Genomic DNA, 17,692 nt, shown 5'->3' with positions numbered 1-17,692 from the left:
TAAGACTGTGGTAGGATTTCAACAGCAGGGTAGTTACAGACTGAAGTAGTTCTTGTGTTAGGACTCGGGTAGGATGTGAATAAGATAGATGCTGAAATAGTAATTTAATTTACTCTGATCGACTCCGTGTCCCTGGTGGTGATTTATCAGAGAAAGCACACAGTAAAAAGCTTTATCCACGATAAGAACACCAAATGGAGATATCCCCGTTATAATAAAGCATCTCCACATGAATTGAATTCCTCAAGCACTGAGTAGTGTGGGCAGATTCAGGAATAATTTGCAGCTTGCAAATTTACAATGTGTTTCATTCCTGGTCACCAGGCCACTAGCCTTTTTTTGAGCTTGAGAATGTGTTTTATTGATGGTTTTTCACAAGGGCAATGTCTACATTTATAAAGGTCTACATTTATAAATGAGCTGATAACCTGAGCATAGAGAATGATGTCATGATGCAATCTAAAGGAAAGTCAGACTGGATTCTTTTCCATTTATGTTTCTATAAAAGCCTCAAGAATTGCAAAATTGATCCAAATATTCACTTTGAATTTATTACTATTTCACTGAATGGGGAAACAGAGAAAATGTTAAGGCTGTTTAATGACATTTTAATAAACCCACGTTAAGAAAACATTTACTTTCCAACCTGCACATGTGTTTTCTCACGGGTGGTCTATATAAAATATGACCTTTGTTTACACAGTATATTTAGGTTTACTTTTATTTGCCTGCAATTTGTTTGAATTTATAGTTTATGAATAATATAATTTTTTTTTAATGATTTAATACTTTTTTTTTTTTTAGTGGAAAAAAAAGGGTAAAATGCTATACCACTGAAGTTGAATTGACTTGAATATGGAGAAATACCTAGTTGATGAGTTTTGAATTTTGATGGCCTAAGACCTGTTATGACATTTCAGAATCTGGGAAGGACTAGGTTGCCACTAGGTGAAGGATTTATTTTAACTAATGGGTTCATTAAGGCATGCTGCAGTAACCATGCCATGTCATTATTAAGGTACAATAGGTAAGATTTTTGTGTTAAAATGTTGTTACAAGACCATTGTAAATCCCTTCCGATCATTGAAAAAGGCTCACTGACATGTTGACTCACCCTCTGTCTGTGTTTATAGTCCTTCAATTCGGGTTTCAAAATATACAGTTGACAGCCTGACACTCTTTACCTAAACATTGTATAACTGTACAATTATTCAATCTCATTGGTTGAAAATTGGTTCTAATTGCCATAGCCATTGGTGTTTCAACGTCAGCGCGTTTACAGAGAAGGGGGAAGGATAAACAGTGTTGTGGTTTGAAGGTGTTTGTTGCTGCTATTCCTCTCCTGACTGTTAGAAGTCCAAAATTACCTATTGTACCTTTAAGGACGAGGTTTTTAAAAGGAAGAACCAAAGTTGTCAATGAGGTTTTGATTTAGCCATATTAATATGGGTCCATATATTAGAATTTTGGATGACATTTGCTTGACATCAGAATTGCCAAGCTGTAAAGCATCGTCAGTCATTGTGTCAAGTCTGGAAAAGAGCGTATTGTGAAGTTCTTCTGTTTCTTGGAGACAAAGTAAGCTTCCTAGTTTGGCAACCTATCACAGGTTTAAAAATGGCTAATTTGGAAATCATTTTTATGAGTATTCCCAGCGAGAGGTTTGGTTCTTACGTTACACCAAGACTTTTAGCCTCTGCTTCTGGAGTTCCTGAATGACAAATGTTTGCCATTTTGTCATGCAGTCATTTGAGGCCAAAACGCATTATTTATGGTTTCACCATTGAGCCTCGGGACTTTAGTGACCGTTCCATTTCTTCTGTCACAAAGGCATAGTTTCTCAACATGCAAGGCCTTCTCTGGTTTTTCCAGCTGAAATACATGGAGTGTGGTGGGGAATATTCAAGGACTATGACGAGAGGAACACCTGTTGTGGAACCTCGTGATATTTCACATTATACTTTTATAGGGGGCAGCCTGTAGCGTAGTGGCTAAGGTACATGACTGGGACCCACACGGTCAGTGGTTCAATCAACAGTGTCGCCACGATAAGATCCACACCGCTGTTAGGCCCTTGAGCAAGGCCCTTAGCCCCGCATTGCTCCAGGGGGGATTGTCTCCTGCTTAGTCTAGTCTTTGACGAGACAAACATAGTTCCTTCACCAAATACAGCATGTACAGCTCATTGGCATGAGAGGTATGATTGTCCTTCCTGGCTTATGTGCCATCCTGTATGTGTTACACTACATTACATTACATTAATGGGATTTGGCAGACGCTCTTATCCAGAGCGACATACAGTTGATTAGACTAAGCAGGAGACAGTCCTCCCCTGAAGCAATGCAGGGTTAAGGGCCTTGCTCAAGGGCCCAACGGCTGTGTGGATCTTATTGTGGCTACACCGGGGATCGAACCACCGACCTTGCGGGTCCCAGTCATGTACCTTAACCACAGGCCACCCCATACTGTTCTGTAGGTGTACTGTATGATTGTGGCGGTAGTGGGCGGCCTGTAGCGTAGTGGTCAAGGTAAATGACTGGGACACGCAAGGTCGGTGGTTCTAATCCCGGTGTAGCCACAATAAGATCTGCACAGCTGTTGGGCCCTTAATCCTGCATTGCTCCAGGGGAGGATTGTCTCCTGCTTAGTCTAATCAACTGTACATCGCTCTGGATAAGAGTGTCTGCCAAATGCCAATAATGTAATGTCATGTAGTGTTTTGGACCTGACAAAGAAAGGAAACTGTGCCGAAGCTTGTCACGGAGAAGAAACACGGCTTTGAAGGCCTTGGCTGTGACATCATCTGTGGCTTGTGTTGTCTGTCCTCCCAGTGTTCCCGTAGCTGTGGAGGCGGCATGAAACGGAGGGAGGCCCTCTGCAAGCAGCGTCTCGCGGACGGCAGCGTCCTGGAGCTGCCCGACACCTTCTGTCCCTCGCCGAGCCCACCTACCCTCCAGCCCTGCGAGAAGAGGGAGTGTCCCCCTCGATGGGTCCCGACAGAGTGGTCCCAGGTAGGGTCAAAAAGCACCCCGTTCTCATCCAGAGATAGGACTGGTGCCAGAAACCAACCGACACATCTAATGGGCAGAGCTATTATATTTAAAGGGAACCACAGGACTAAAAAATATTTTTTTTTGCGGCTCACTTTTAAAATAAATAAAACGCAGCTGAGCAATACGCAACGGGATTGCTGGCTCTCTGGTCAGAAGTCAATCGTTTTGTGTGCTGTTGACTGTTCTTGGTATCCAGCCATTTTCATTTCATGTTTTTTCCATTGGAGGTTCCCTTTAACCAAAAACCCAGCCAACATGCATGCACTTTCTCATCTGGGTCATGTCCCCTGAATGAGGTTAAACAGACGATAATAAAACCTACTCAGCTGAAGAGAACTAAAGACCCGGCGATCTCCCCCATGTTTCCTATTAGATAACTTGACTCCTATCAATGTAAGTTGTTTGAACTGAACTCTCAGAGATGCTGTAAGTCCTTACTAGAGACCAACAGGGCCTGCAGCCCTCAGTCTGGTATCCATTACTGTGCTACTGACTGGCGTCTGTGTTATGAGCTCTGTGTGAATGGTGTACAGTGTATCAGTACTGACCGGTGTCTGTCTTATCAGCTCTGTGTGACTGGTGTTCAGTGTGTCAGTACCGACCAGTGTCTGTATTATGAGCTCTGTGTGACTGGTGTTCAGTGACCAGTGTCTGTATTATGAGCTCTGTGTGACTGGTGTTCAGGGACCAGTGTCTGTATTATGAGCTCTGTGTGACTGGTGTTCAGTGACCAGTGTCTGTATTATGAGCTCTGTGTGACTGGTGTTCAGTGACCAGTGTCTGTATTATGAGCTCTGTGTGACTGGTGTTCAGGGACCAGTGTCTGTATTATGAGCTCTGTGTGACTGGTGTTCAGTGACCAGTGTCTGCATTATGAGCTCTGTGTGACTGGTGTTCAGTGACCAGTGTCTGCATTATGAGCTCTGTGTGACTGGTGTTCAGTGACCAGTGTCTGCATTATGAGCTCTGTGTGACTGGTGTTCAGTGACCAGTGTCTGTATTATGAGCTCTGTGTGACTGGTGTTCAGTGACCAGTGTCTGTATTATGAGCTCTGTGTGACTGGTGTTCAGTGACCAGTGTCTGTATTATGAGCTCTGTGTGACTGGTGTTCAGGGACCAGTGTCTGTATTATGAGCTCTGTGTGACTGGTGTTCAGGGACCAGTGTCTGTGTTATGAGCTCTGTGTGAATGGTGTTCAGTGACCAGTGTCTGTATTATGAGCTCTGTGTGACTGGTGTTCAGTGACCAGTGTCTGCATTATGAGCTCTGTGTGACTGGTGTTCAGTGACCAGTGTCTGTATTATGAGCTCTGTGTGACTGGTGTTCAGTGACCAGTGTCTGTATTATGAGCTCTGTGTGACTGGTGTTCAGGGACCAGTGTCTGTATTATGAGCTCTGTGTGACTGGTGTTCAGGGACCAGTGTCTGTGTTATGAGCTCTGTGTGAATGGTGTTCAGTGACCAGTGTCTGTATTATGAGCTCTGTGTGACTGGTGTTCAGGGACCAGTGTCTGCATTATGAGCTCTGTGTGACTGGTGTTCAGTGACCAGTGTCTGTATTGTCAGTGCTCAGCCACCTGCGGAGAGGGGACCCAGAAACTGGCGCTGGTGTGCAGGAAGCAGGAGGAGAACGGGGAGCACCGCACCCTGGCCCAGGAGGCCTGTGCCCCCGTCCCCCAGCCCGTGACCGTCCGGGCGTGCTCCCTGGGCGCCTGCACGAGTAAGAGCGCTTTGATTCGCCTGTACTGCAGTCTGCCCCGGCGAGACACTGTCGAGTACAAACATCTTCATCTGTCTTCTGTGTATGTGAGCCCGCCCCAGCTGCCAGTATTGACATTAAATACTCAGTATTATTGTATTGTTTATTTCATGCCATTCAGTTCGGGTTTACGGTAAGCTTTGTCTGAATAGCTTGTTTAGAGATAACTTAGCCACATTGGAATGTCATTGATTGGCTATGAGGATGAAGGTGGGCATGGGGGGGGGGTTTCTTTTCTAAGCCCCTACCCCCCTATCCAGCAACAGTGGAGGAGAGAGCTATGAGTTATACTTCCGAAGTGCGGTATGATAGTAATTAAATCCCTTTTTTCCCCTCTCTCTCTCTCTCTCTCTTGTTCCAGAGAATTTCAGGCCAGGAGGCACTAAACTGGGTCCAAGCATCCTGGCTCAGCGGAAGGTCTACATCCAGTGGAGGAAGGAGAAGAAGCTGCAGCTGGTTATGGGGGGGTACGCCTACCTCCTGCCCAGGACCTCCGTCTTCATCCGCTGCCCCGTCAGGCGCTTCCGCAAGGGCCAGATCCGGTGGCTGAAGGACGGGAAGGCCCTCCTCAGCCAGCCCCACCTCCTGGTTACCCCGCTGGGCTACATCAAAATCCAGCACCTCCGGGCCTCGCATGCCGGGGTGTACGCCTGCGCGGCAGGCCAGGCCCAGGAGAACCTCGTCCTGAAGGTCATCGGCAGCAAGCGGAAGCTTCCGGTCCCGGACGGGAGCCTGTGGCTGACGGAGGCCGAGGGGAAGGCCCCTCCGGAGGACCTGCGGCTCTCCTTCGGCAAGTACGACGCCATCGTCCAGCGCCTTCTGGAGCTGAAGGGGGCCGCCAGGGAGGGCCCAGATTCCAGGGAGCTGCTGGACTCGGCCGAGAACAACGCGTCCACCCTGGAGGAGGACAGCGCCGGGGAGGCCTGGGTCTCCCAGACGCTGGTCACGGAGACGTGGAGGCTGGACGAGATTGTCAGGAACCTGTCGCTCCACCCCCGCGACCAGCAGACGCTGCACAGTGACCAGCTCCTCACCCAGCTGCTGGTGGAGCTCAGCAAGAACCACGGCGAGAGCAACGAGTCCACCCTGCTCCACCCCGGCAGGCCCGCCACTGAGTCCTTCACCCAAAGCTCCAAAGCCGGCCCAGACGCCACCAAGTCCGGGGGTTCCACAGGGACCCACAGGGAACTTTCTAGAGCCCCAGCCATCCTGCAGAAAACACTGAGCTTGGACAAGGAGCAGTCCCCCTTGGAGATCGTGGCCCAAGTGGGTACCCCAGTCTTCCTGCCGAGACAGACCATCAGCTTGGAGCTCAGGTGTGAGGCGGCGGGCACCCCAGAGCCTGTCATCACCTGGACCAAGGATGGGGTGGAGCTTGTTTACAGCAGCAGGTAAGAGCATATCCCCAGTTGCATCTCCCCTACAGCTATCCCCGAAACCACCCCGGTTGGCCAGTGGGGTGCAGTGTCGAGGGCCAGCTGTGGTACTGTAAGGTTGTGCATGTCCTGTGCAGCCAGCCCTCCCCAGTTTTTGCCTGGTTTCATGGGCTTTGTCTCTGTGTCGTGGCAGGGTAGGCAGGCTGCCAGGGGGCTCCCTGAGAATCCTGGCTCCGCGCGAGGCTGACGTGGGGCTGTACACATGCACCGCCGGGAACCGCGCCGGCTCCACCTCCCTGTCTTCCTCGCTCAGGATCGCAGGTCTGAGCCCCCCCCCTCCGCTGTAATCCCGCCCCGCTTCGATCCCAATCAGAAACATCTGCCTCTTCACTTTGTCTAAACACCTTTAAACACACTGCCTCTCAATGCCAGGCTCCTCGATATCCAGAGAGACAAAGAGCAGGCCGAGGTCCAAGGAAAACTTTCGCAGGAATGACTATTGAAATGTTGTAACCGCTGACAAATACCACTTTGTCAGAAGATTTCCAGCGCATTGGTCTTAGTCTCTTATCCGAGTGTTTCATCTTGACATACAGACATACGAACACATAAATTGTCCAGTACTCTCTTGATTATCATCATGTCTGTCAGTTATTTATTTTGCAGTGCACTCTGGCACACTTCATGAGGAACGACATGACATTCAGGATATAAATCGTACTAGCAAAACATAATTTATCTTTGTCTCCTCGGCCACTGAAATCTGATCTTTGACATGGATAAATGGTTTCAGCACATTTCCACAGCACAGAAGTGTCCCCGGCAGATAGATTTGTCTACACGCGAGGGCTCTATAGAGCGTGACCGTTCATGGGCCATTTTCTTCCTACCTCAGAACCACCAGAGCCTTCCCCGGATGACCCCCTCTGGACTGCCCTGGCCCATGCAGCAGAACCTGGTGTCCACGTCCTGCTGATGACCGGCAACTTCACCAAAACTACTCTGCAGAGCGGCACCACTGCCCTCATCGGTCCGTCCCCCTCCCCTCCCCTCTCCTTGTGACCTTTGACCTCTCCATTGACAGCACTGTCAAGTCTCTGTGTTATTTGCTGCTTTGAGTGAGGGGGGGCTCCATTGATGTATAGCCTGGTTCACAGGGAAAAACAGTCAGGGAGGCAATGAAGAGTCAGGAAAGGGAAGGAAACCGCACCTGCCTTGTGTTAGGGTGTAACAGCAGTGGTTCCGTGCAAGTGACAAGCGCGCACCTGTCCGATGTTCTTTTCCACAGTCTAAGGGCAGTGAACAGTGTTCACTAGCGCACTGCTTGATCTCATCCACCCAGTACATTGAGGTTGAAGCTAAGGTGATGCCTCCTGGTGGACCTTCATTGAGGTTTTCTGTGCGTCTCATACAGGCTGCCCTGTAAGGGGTTACCCCACGCCTAAGGTGTCCTGGTTCCTGAACAGGCAGCCCCTGTCCCAGACGGCAGGAGTACCCCATCAGCTCTTGGCAGGAGACCAGGCCCTCCACCTACCCAACATCACCCGAACCCTGAGGGGTGAAGTGAGCTGCAGTGCAGAGAATAAAGCGGGAGCTCTGCAGCAGAGGAAGGTCCTGGACGTACAAGGCAAGCCACATTTACATGAATCCTCTCTCTCTCTGCCTACAGCAACTTGCAAGGCCAGTAGAAGTATTTACATTTTTGTGCCTTGGATGTGAAAAACATGAAATTACTTTCAGAAATATTCTTTTACTTTTGTTGAATGTTCCTTGTAGTATAGGATTCAGGATAGCAGACTATGTTTCTTGAGATCATATGAGATATTTTAGAAACTCGTCAGACATCATTTGATGGGTCTTAGGAGGGTAACTAGCATCATAACAGAGTAAGCAGTCACACAAAGATGTTTAGAGCAAAGTGGATTTGACAGTGCAGGGATACCCATGGTGGGATGAGTATGCTGGTTTTCATTAAAACCAGTCACTACACCTGCAGATGTCACTAATGAGTTCCTCTCTGGTTGAAGGTGTGTTACAGCGGGTGTAGTGACCGGTTGGAATGTAAACCTGCATACTCTCGGCTCTCCATGGCACACAATTGGGGACCCCTGCTCTAGGGAAGGAAATTAGATTTTAAATGCACAAATACTAACGGTATAATTACTTTACGTACTTTTACACAAAATATTTTCCTATCAATACTTCTATTGAGTATTATGCATCCTATTAGTATTAATCAATATTACAATAAAATAGAAGGAGCTAAAATAGAGTTGCAGCTTATTCATTAATTTTTAGTTTATCCAGGCTGAAAGGGCTTTCTTTCCATTCTCCATTGCAGCCAAAAATGACGAGAATCTCTTGCCTGTCTCCCTGTGGTATTTTCTCTATTTTTCTAGAACTTTCCTTTGTTTCATTTGTTCTGAGCTGAAGTGTTGAAACACTTATTATATTTGTGCAGGGTGAGGCAATATTCTAACCCTGTGTGTCCAAAATTCCATTGGCCAGTCTATGTCCGCCAGAAAAGCAATTCACACATTGTTTAAACATTGACAATAACACACATTCTAACGCACAGGTATTGCATTATAAATGTATCCTTCAATGCAAAATAAAACACTGTACACCAACATGGACAAAAGTCAAATAACCCAAGCCACTATTTTTATGCTGTGAAATAAAAACCTTTATTAAACTTGCTGTAGGGTTATTTGTTTCATATAGCAATAAATTACACTACACTGAATGGCAGTCATTCCACCCCATCTGCAATCCATAGTCTGCAGTCCAAGCACTATTGTGAAGCTTACTGCTTATGCCTGTATCAGAAGGCCCACATACAACTGGCCAGCCTTATACCTCAGGCACCCCAAATGTAGCATTCCTAAAGGTCAGGAATCAAATCAGGCATGTATAACAACTCTAAAATATCGTCTTTCCCAGAACCAATGTGCTGTATAAGCTTTGTAGTAGGGTGAGCTACATGTTTTCCTCAACGTGTCTCTGCCTTGGACCAGTTGCGGTCCAGCAATAACAGTTTAGATTTAGCATAGACTACACTGAAAGGGTAGTCACAGGGAGGCTATGCCGTGATGCTGTTTGACTGCTCCGGCCAGAACGCGCTGCAAATGTGATTATTCGCAAGTCATGACCCTACTGTGAGTGAACAAAGCGTGGCTGTAGTCCCGTCTCAGAGAGAATCACGGGTGTGCGCACGCTCGCATAATCTCAAGTGAGTAGATAAGTGTCAAAAGGTGTTGAAACTTTCCCAAGCCCGCGTTTTTCAACTGTTACCAGGGGGAATCCTGGTTCCTACTATGTCCAAAGAATATCACTGCTAATAACCATCACCAGAATTTCTGGCATCATAAATTGTATGCATTATTAAGGTATCGGCGGCACGGATGGTGCAGTGGGTAGCACTGCAGCCTCACAGCAAGGAGGTCCTGGGTTCGAATCCCCGTCGGCCGGGGCCTCTCTGTGCGGAGTTTGCATGTTCTCCCCGTGTCTGCGTGGGTTTCCTCCGGGTACTCCGGTTTCCTCCCACAGTCCAAAGACATGCAGGTTAGGCTGATTGGAGAGTCTAAATTGCCCGTAGGTATGAGTGTGTGAGTGAATGGTGTGTGTGCCCTGCGATGGACTGGCGACCTGTCTAGGGTGTATTCCTGTCTTTCGCCCAATGTATGCTGGGATAGGCTCCAGCCCCCCTGCAACCCTGTTCAGGATAAGCGGGTTCAGATAATGGATGGATGGATTAAGGTATTAATTGAAGTGGAATGGAACTGGTAATGGAACATTACCAGTAAGATAGTACTGCAGTATGCTAAGTGATTATGTCATACTGCGTGTGGTCACAGGGGTCAAGGCGCCGGGATTGAAGTGTCTGGTAGACGGTGTTGAGGGGAACCACTCACTGTGCCGAGACAAGAAGAACACCACACAGAGGACAGCGGCCTGCCAAGGACAACACTGCCCCCCCAGGTATCATTGCGTTACTGCATGCGTCAGAATGCTGCACGTCAGCAAAGACCCATCTGCTGTATCTTCTGCATTTCACTGAGCATAAAATAAATATTTATTGTTGTCTCGCACTGAAAAGCATCTTGAGAATTCAGTGTGTGATCCAATTGTACAAACTCAACAAATATGCACATATTTTGAGAAGATCGGATCAAATATCTGGAATTATTATGTGGAAAGATCAGGATTATTTTTGACTTATTTTTACCCCCTGTTTGCTTTGGGTCTTTATATTTATTCATTGTTGCGCTGCAGCTCCACATAGTGGCCATTTGTGGAGTTGCACCTCGGGATCAGAAGCAGCACAGAAAATGAGAATATCGATGATTTCATAAATGTAAAAGAATTATCTTTGAATAAAAGTTTTTCATAATTTGTGAGAATAAATTTTTCTTGTATTCACTAGTTATAACCAAACTCAAGACAGTAGTAGCAAATGGAGAAGTTAACCTAATGATCCAAACAGGAAATATCTCAGTAAATGAGAGCAGGTGTACTCTGATGAGCTGATCCCTAGAATAGCAGAAAGGACAGAAGTTTTATGACTGTATAACTGAGTTTCTCTCAGATGAGGCTTCTGTATGATATCCGGTGCCAGTACCTGGAGGCTTTTGTAAGCCTCATGCCAGAATGAACTGATTTCCTATGGGAGCCCTTCATTGTAGATTGATTAATTTGCCATACTGCAGTTTGACCTGGAGCTCAAGTTTGCTTTTTTAATGCAGTACACCACACACTGTCAAACACAAATTCTTAAGAATTTGTTCTCTAGTAAATAACATTTATGTTCAGTTTTCATCATGCATGGTAGTTCCATCTATTTTGGATGTGCATACATGTGTGTGTTGGTGTAAGTTTGAGTGTGTACATATGCGTGTGTGTGTATATACATGCCTGTCGGTGTGTTTGTATGTGCATGCACTTCCTGGTGTCCTAACATCAGTCCTAAAGCTCCTCTCTCCCTGGCGTAGGTGGCAGGCCTCCGCCTGGTCTCCTTGCTCCGTCAACTGTGGAGGAGGTGTGCAGGTGCGCCGGGTGTACTGCCAGCAGGGGTCCCAGGAGGAGGACAGCTGTGTCGGGGCAGGGAGGAAGCCCCCAGACACCCAGCTGTGTAACGCCATGCCCTGTGTGGAGTGGGCTGCGTCTGCCTGGGGCCAGGTGAGCGCAGGAGCATCTCACCTGCTGAGCGCACTCAGGGACTATCACCCCAAACTCAGGGACTATCACCCAAACTCAGGCCCACCACTCCAAACCCCAAACACATTAGAGATCACCCCAAACTCAGGGACATCTCTCCAAAACCCAAACTCAGGCCCACCACTCCAAACCACAAACACATTGGACATCACCCCAAACTCAGGCCCACCACTCCAAACCCCAAACTCAGGGACATCGCCCCAAACTCACGCCCACCACTCCAAACCCCAAACTCAGGGACATCGCCCCAAACTCAGGGATATCATTCAGTTTTAAGAGTAAACTGCTGTAATTACAAACAGATGGGGAGTCCCATTTCAAGTACCTTCTTTCACAATAACAAAGAAGGAACTGGGTGAGACGGGTGCTTAGGGGTTGGACCCAAGATGCACGACTCAGACAGAGAAGTAATAAAGTCCAGTCAGGGCTTTTTTCAGGGAATGTCCAGTGAGCATAGTCGAAAAAACAAGCAAAGTTCATACACATAAATTCCAGCCAAAACCAAAGTACAGTACCAAGGGAGGAGGCAGTCTCAAAATCAGTGAACCATGCAAAAAGTCCAGTAACCAGGAAAACTGTCGGCGGGGCAGTAGTGCAGACGGACGGTAGGCAGGCCCGGAGTCGAAGGTGCAAGAGTCAAGACCGAAGTCGGCTCCGCGGGGCAAAAGCACAAAGACAGCAGGGAAGAGTACAGGCAGGCAGTGGTCAACAAAACATCCATCCATCCATCCATTATCTGAACCCGCTTATCCTGATCAGGGTCGCAGGGGGGCTGGAGCCTATCCCAGCATACATTGGGCAAAAGGCAGGAATACACCCTGGACAGGTCGCCAGTCCATCGCAGGGCACACACAGCATTCACTCACACACTCATACCTACGGCCAATTTAGACTCTCCAATCAGCCTAACCTGCATGTCTTTGGACTGTGGGAGGAAACCGGAGTACCCGGAGGAAACATGCAACATGACACGGGGAGAACATGCAAACTCCGCACAGAGAGGCCCCAGCCAACGGGGATTCGAACCCAGGACCTCCTTGCTGTGAGGCTGCAGTGCTACCCACTGCACCATCCGTGCCGCCAGGTCAACAAAACAGAAGTCAATAATCTTTGGTCAATAGACAGGCTTGGTGCAGACAATTAGCTTGAGAGCAGCATGCGAATGGAAATCAGGTGTGGAGGATTGACAAGTTAACAAGATAATTAGTACTCGTTAGTAATAAACCTATCCTGCCCTAGCGTTAGTAAATTAGTAAATTACATGCACAAGAAACGTAAGGTAAACATGAACACATGGTTATAATGTTAGTATTACCCAATCCTGATCTAAAGTTAGTAGATTAGTAAGAAGACAAGAGAAATTGAAACAATTAGGGAAGTGACAGAAAGCGAGAGAGAAAGCATGAATGCAAGGTTTGCAGAAAGACACGAGAAGTGTATGCTAAACAATGAACAGAACAACATAACATGAAACAACATAAATCGTGACATATTTGCGAACTGTGACATGAATAAATTATATAAAGTGACATGGCAAGACTAAGAAATAAATCGTGACAAGAACTAAACATTTACATTTTAGTCATTTGGCAAACATGAAACATAGCATGACATGAAAATGAAACGTAACAAGAAATAAAACATTAAAACGCGAGACTAGACTAACATAATACGTGACATGACAATAATATAACTAAGACAATTACTAGACATGAAACACGATGTGACAAGCGTGACACGTGACACTGGGTGGGGATGGCAACTCTGACCGGATGTATTTTAAGCTCCTAACAGTTTCCAACCCTCTTCCCTTAGTGTAACGGACGCTGTGTGGGACCCCGTCTGGCTACACAGCACAGGCAGATGTTCTGCCAGGACAGGAACGGTACCAGAGTCCACCAGGCCGAGTGCGGCTCTCTGCCCAGGCAAGACCAGCACTACCTCCGCCACCACCACTGCTACCTGCTTTCTGTGTTGTAGCCACAAGACTCACTACTTCCTGCCTGACCCTCTCCACCTCTTGATATCACAAGACATGATTTTGTTCTCTCAGTGTCATCCCATAGGCGGCCATTTTATTGTTCGCCGCACACCACCTTATGGTTAGCTAATGCTAGCTAACGGCCACAGTCGTCAACACACATCTGTGTACGAAAGTCTACACAATCTCTTTATCAAACTTTATCCACCATGGAATGCTTGGTAGACATGTGTGACTGATTTCACAAAGAGAGATTTTTGGGGATAAACAATGGCAAAACCAAATGTGTTTTTTTTTTTCAAGGTTGTGTGTGTGTGTGTGTGTGTGTTGAGTGCAGCCCTGAAATGTGTCCCCGCTCGCTCCCTGCAGGCCGGGTTCCTACCGGAACTGTTCCGCAGACGCCTGCGCTGTGCAGTGGCGGCCGGGACCCTGGACTCAGTGCACCTCCACCTGCGGCAGCCACGGCTTCCAGGCCCGGCGCGTGCCCTGCGTCCACCAGCGCAGCGGGAGGAGCGCCCGGGAGGCGAACTGCGCCTGGAGGACGCGTCCCTCCACCTGGCAGCGCTGCAACATCCAGCCCTGTGCCCGGGGTGAGGCTCCACCACACCCACAGATTCCCACCCGCAGGGAGACCGTTCTCCCTAATAGTATTAGTAATACACTAATATTACATCGCATTACTTTACGAGGCAGTCCAGAGCGACGTACAACGAAGTGCAGATCAAACACTGGAACGAGTGTGCAGAGGACCCGTGAGGACAGTACGGTCCCGAGTCCTAGTGTACTGACACATCGCTAGTACAGAGAACGGCAGGAACGCACTGTAACTCTGTGCGCGTCTTCATGCTGATAGCACACCGTGATTAGCATATTCCATACATTCCATTACATTACATTACAAGGCATTGAGCAGACGCTCTTATCCAGAGCGACGTACAACGAAGTGCTGACCATACAGGTCATACCGTGTAGCCCATAAGTATTTTCTGTCCTTTTGGCTCTGTACACCAGCACATTGGATTTGAAATTAAACGATTAGTATGAGGTTAAAGTGCAGACTGTTCCAAACAATTCATTTTGGTGAGCCTATTTTTGGCCTATGTCTCCGTTTTCTTCTTATTTGTCTTCCTTGAATTGTCATTGGCACAACGCTGATCCTCATGTTAACAAACAATAAGATCTACATCGCCCTTGAGCAAGGCCCTTAACCCTACATTGCTCCAGGGGAGGATTGTCTCCTGCTTAGTCTAATCAACTGTAGTCACTCTGGATAAGAGCGTCTGCCAATTGCCAATATTGTAATGTAATGTAATGTAGATACTGAAAGCTTTCTTGTACCTGCCATTAGGAAGCGATTAAATACACCTTACTTACCAGAAACCGCTGAGAAGCCACCTGTCCAATTACTTCTGGTCACCTAAAATGGGGGCACTATGTATTGAAAGGGATGTCATTTCTATTTGGATCACCCAATATGGATGTAAATGCCCTCAAATTAAAGGTGACGTTCTGCACTTTAACCTCATATTCATTGTTTCATTTGAAATCCAATGTCCACCACTGTCCAAATACTTACAGACTGCCCTGTACATAACACAGCACTCGCTCACACAGGTAAGAAAGCACTTAGCACTGCATTGGGTTGAAAGGCCTCATTAACAATATGGTTTGTATGTGTGTATGTGTATATGTGCATGCATGCGTGTGTGTTTGTGTGCATGCATGCGCATGTGTGTGTGTGTGTGTGTGTGTGTATGCGTGTATGTGTGTTTGTTCACAGAGGAGTGCAGAGACAGCACCAGGTACTGTGAGAAGGTGCGGCAGCTGGAACTCTGCTCAATGGCCCAATTCAAAACTCGGTGCTGCGAGTCTTGCCGGAGCAGCTGAGGTCACCCCCTCCTCCACGTCCCCAGGGGGCGCTGTGACTGATCCACTCACCAGCCTGACTGCAAAACACCATCACTTGGTCTGGACAAATAAAAAAACAAGAGACCTAAAAATGAATTTGACACCAATGAAGGCTTCCATTTGATTGTGTTATTTATATTTTGTTACCATTCTGGTGGATCATACAGCAACGAGAGGCTTGTCGGAACTGCACTCAGCGTGTCTGCAACCAGGAAAGACTTTTGCACCTGTGGCTGTGGTTTTGTCCCACAGCACCTGCTGGATCTCACAGTGTAAACTCCCAGGAGGAAAAGCACATACTGAACAGACCTTCAGGCCTTGAATGTCAAGTTAATTTGGTGTTCTTTTTTTTTTACATTTACAAAGAAAATCCCCCTGGTCAGACTTTTCCTGTGTTTTCTGTATATTTGTCATGTGGTGGAGGTGGGCAGAGTTCCCTCTCACATACAGAATTGTGGTTTGGAACATGCAGCGTGCACAACCGTTACAGGACTACTTCAGCTGCCCATTGTTTCCCCTGTCAAAGGCACAGCATCGAAGGTCACTTCTCCATTTCTCTATTTCTGGTGACTCATGTGTAGAGTGTATAATTATAGATGTGACAGGGAAGTCTGGACTGCGACTCACGTTACCTGTAGAGTTTATTGTGAATTTCATTTAAATTTATTGGTACCAAATGGCCTTAATATGATGCTACGGCTGGTTTGCACAGGTCCAGGAGCACTGTGGCTAGAGTGGCTGCACAGAACGCAAGAAGGCTGTCCGGTCCACACGTCCATGAGAAACCCTTGGTACCTCACGTCAGTCTGTTTGTGCCCCTATCTCAGCAGAGATGGACTGAGGTCATGACCAGCAGTGGGTGGAGTCCATAGAGCGGCCACATATTTTATTAAGAATTTTCCAGAATCCATGTCCTGGCCTACAATAATCATAAGCATCATAAACCATTTTTTGTATTTGCATATCATTACTACTGTACAATTGTGATTATCATTATTATAAAATGTTTCCCTGTTTGGTAATTTCAAGCAATAAACTATTTTTTGTCAGTATAACATTGTAGAAGACGTGGCCTGCAGAACTCTAGACGTGTTGATCAAAACACAATATATTTTAGAGCAGGAATGTGAAATTCAAGTCCTGGGTACAGATGTTTGCTTCCACCAATTACCACCGTACCAATTAGCTGTAAAACTCAGTGGTTTCCTTACTACTACTAACACAATCAAACATTGAAAAAGTTGATGGTGAGTCTGTCATTGCACTATACTGTATGTTTAATGTCCAAGATGCTACAGTAATAATGTAATACCATACAGTGACATGAGATACAAATTGGTATTATGAATCCCGTTTCGTGTTTCAGCGTATGACTAAGACAGCACACAGGGGAAGGAATTAATATTTTCTATCTTTTTAAAAACTGGAGTATTTTAGTCACTGCTCAAACTCATCTTTAGGTGCCCCTCCTTCTCCCCTTTTGCCGAAATGGGCAGCATGTCACCATAGCAATGCGTAATACGATGCAGAAATTATGACGAAATAAAATTCTCATTTCCTTATAGAAGGTTATGCATTTCAGTATCCTCATTTTCATATTGAAAATGGCCTGTGTCCTGTGACTTCAGATTTTCGATTTGAGTGAGTGTTTTTCAGTGTGCCTAATTAGTCACTGATGAGCTCAATTGAAATGTGACTTGATTGAAATATATTCAGTCACCAAAATTCCATGATTTTACCCATGTATACATACTATACTGTATTCAATGCAGTATGCACAGAGCTTTTTATTTTGCTAATGTTTTTATTTTTTTTTTGGAATTAAATATAAAACACGGTGGTTTACATAGTGTAACTCATGTCATTAAAACTTGCCCCAGGCATTAAGTTGGAGTGTAAATCAAATGGGTAGTCAGGGAATATTGTCAAGTTAACAAGTTCTGTAAATATTTGATGATTTTTTTTACTAGAGCTTTTTTGTTTGTTGTATCTATATTGGTTATATTTATTACAATGTCAGATTTTGTGCAAGTGCAATTGTTTTTGTAAATGAAAGAGATTTGTTACGTAGTTCTGCTGTACATGAACATTTCCGGTTTCGTTCAGGCATGTAGTAGTTGCTGTCAGTACAGTGCATGTGTAACGCAGGCTTATATTGCGGACTTGCTATGTTCAGATATACTGTACCAAGCCTGGTCATTCTGCAGATAATAAAAAAGATTTACATTCCTTTCAAACTATCTCTTTTTTTTTGTACCTTTTCATGGCACCGTTGCATTTGGCAAGCTTTGCAGGGATAAAGTATTGTGACAAACACAATGCTATATACAAATGACACTGTATACACTCAGTATACAGGCTGCAGGGGCTCCTTGTCCAGAGGGCCCACTACTGTGGC

General features: G+C 46.3%; 1 protein-coding gene across 1 annotated transcript in view; it reads left to right on the top strand.

Annotated features, from left to right (window-relative positions):
- LOC133135261 (ADAMTS-like protein 1) overlaps positions 1–17,531 on the top strand; it is a 139,473-nt gene extending 121,942 nt beyond the window's left edge. The window contains exons 18-28 of the mRNA XM_061252136.1: positions 2,832–3,011; positions 4,620–4,773; positions 5,174–6,203; positions 6,382–6,509; positions 7,084–7,218; positions 7,603–7,815; positions 10,046–10,169; positions 11,180–11,366; positions 13,221–13,330; positions 13,756–13,976; positions 15,167–17,531. Of these exons, the coding sequence (XP_061108120.1) occupies positions 2,832–3,011; positions 4,620–4,773; positions 5,174–6,203; positions 6,382–6,509; positions 7,084–7,218; positions 7,603–7,815; positions 10,046–10,169; positions 11,180–11,366; positions 13,221–13,330; positions 13,756–13,976; positions 15,167–15,273 (2,589 nt within the window). The 3' untranslated portion in view covers positions 15,274–17,531. The remainder of the gene's footprint in view (positions 1–2,831; positions 3,012–4,619; positions 4,774–5,173; positions 6,204–6,381; positions 6,510–7,083; positions 7,219–7,602; positions 7,816–10,045; positions 10,170–11,179; positions 11,367–13,220; positions 13,331–13,755; positions 13,977–15,166) is intronic.
- Positions 17,532–17,692: the final 161 nt, after the last annotated feature.

The sequence above is a fragment of the Conger conger genome, chromosome 8 (genome assembly GCF_963514075.1).
Source record: "Conger conger chromosome 8, fConCon1.1, whole genome shotgun sequence".
In the NCBI taxonomy this organism is placed as follows: domain Eukaryota; kingdom Metazoa; phylum Chordata; class Actinopteri; order Anguilliformes; family Congridae; genus Conger; species Conger conger.
This window is presented reverse-complemented; position numbering and strand designations above follow the sequence as displayed.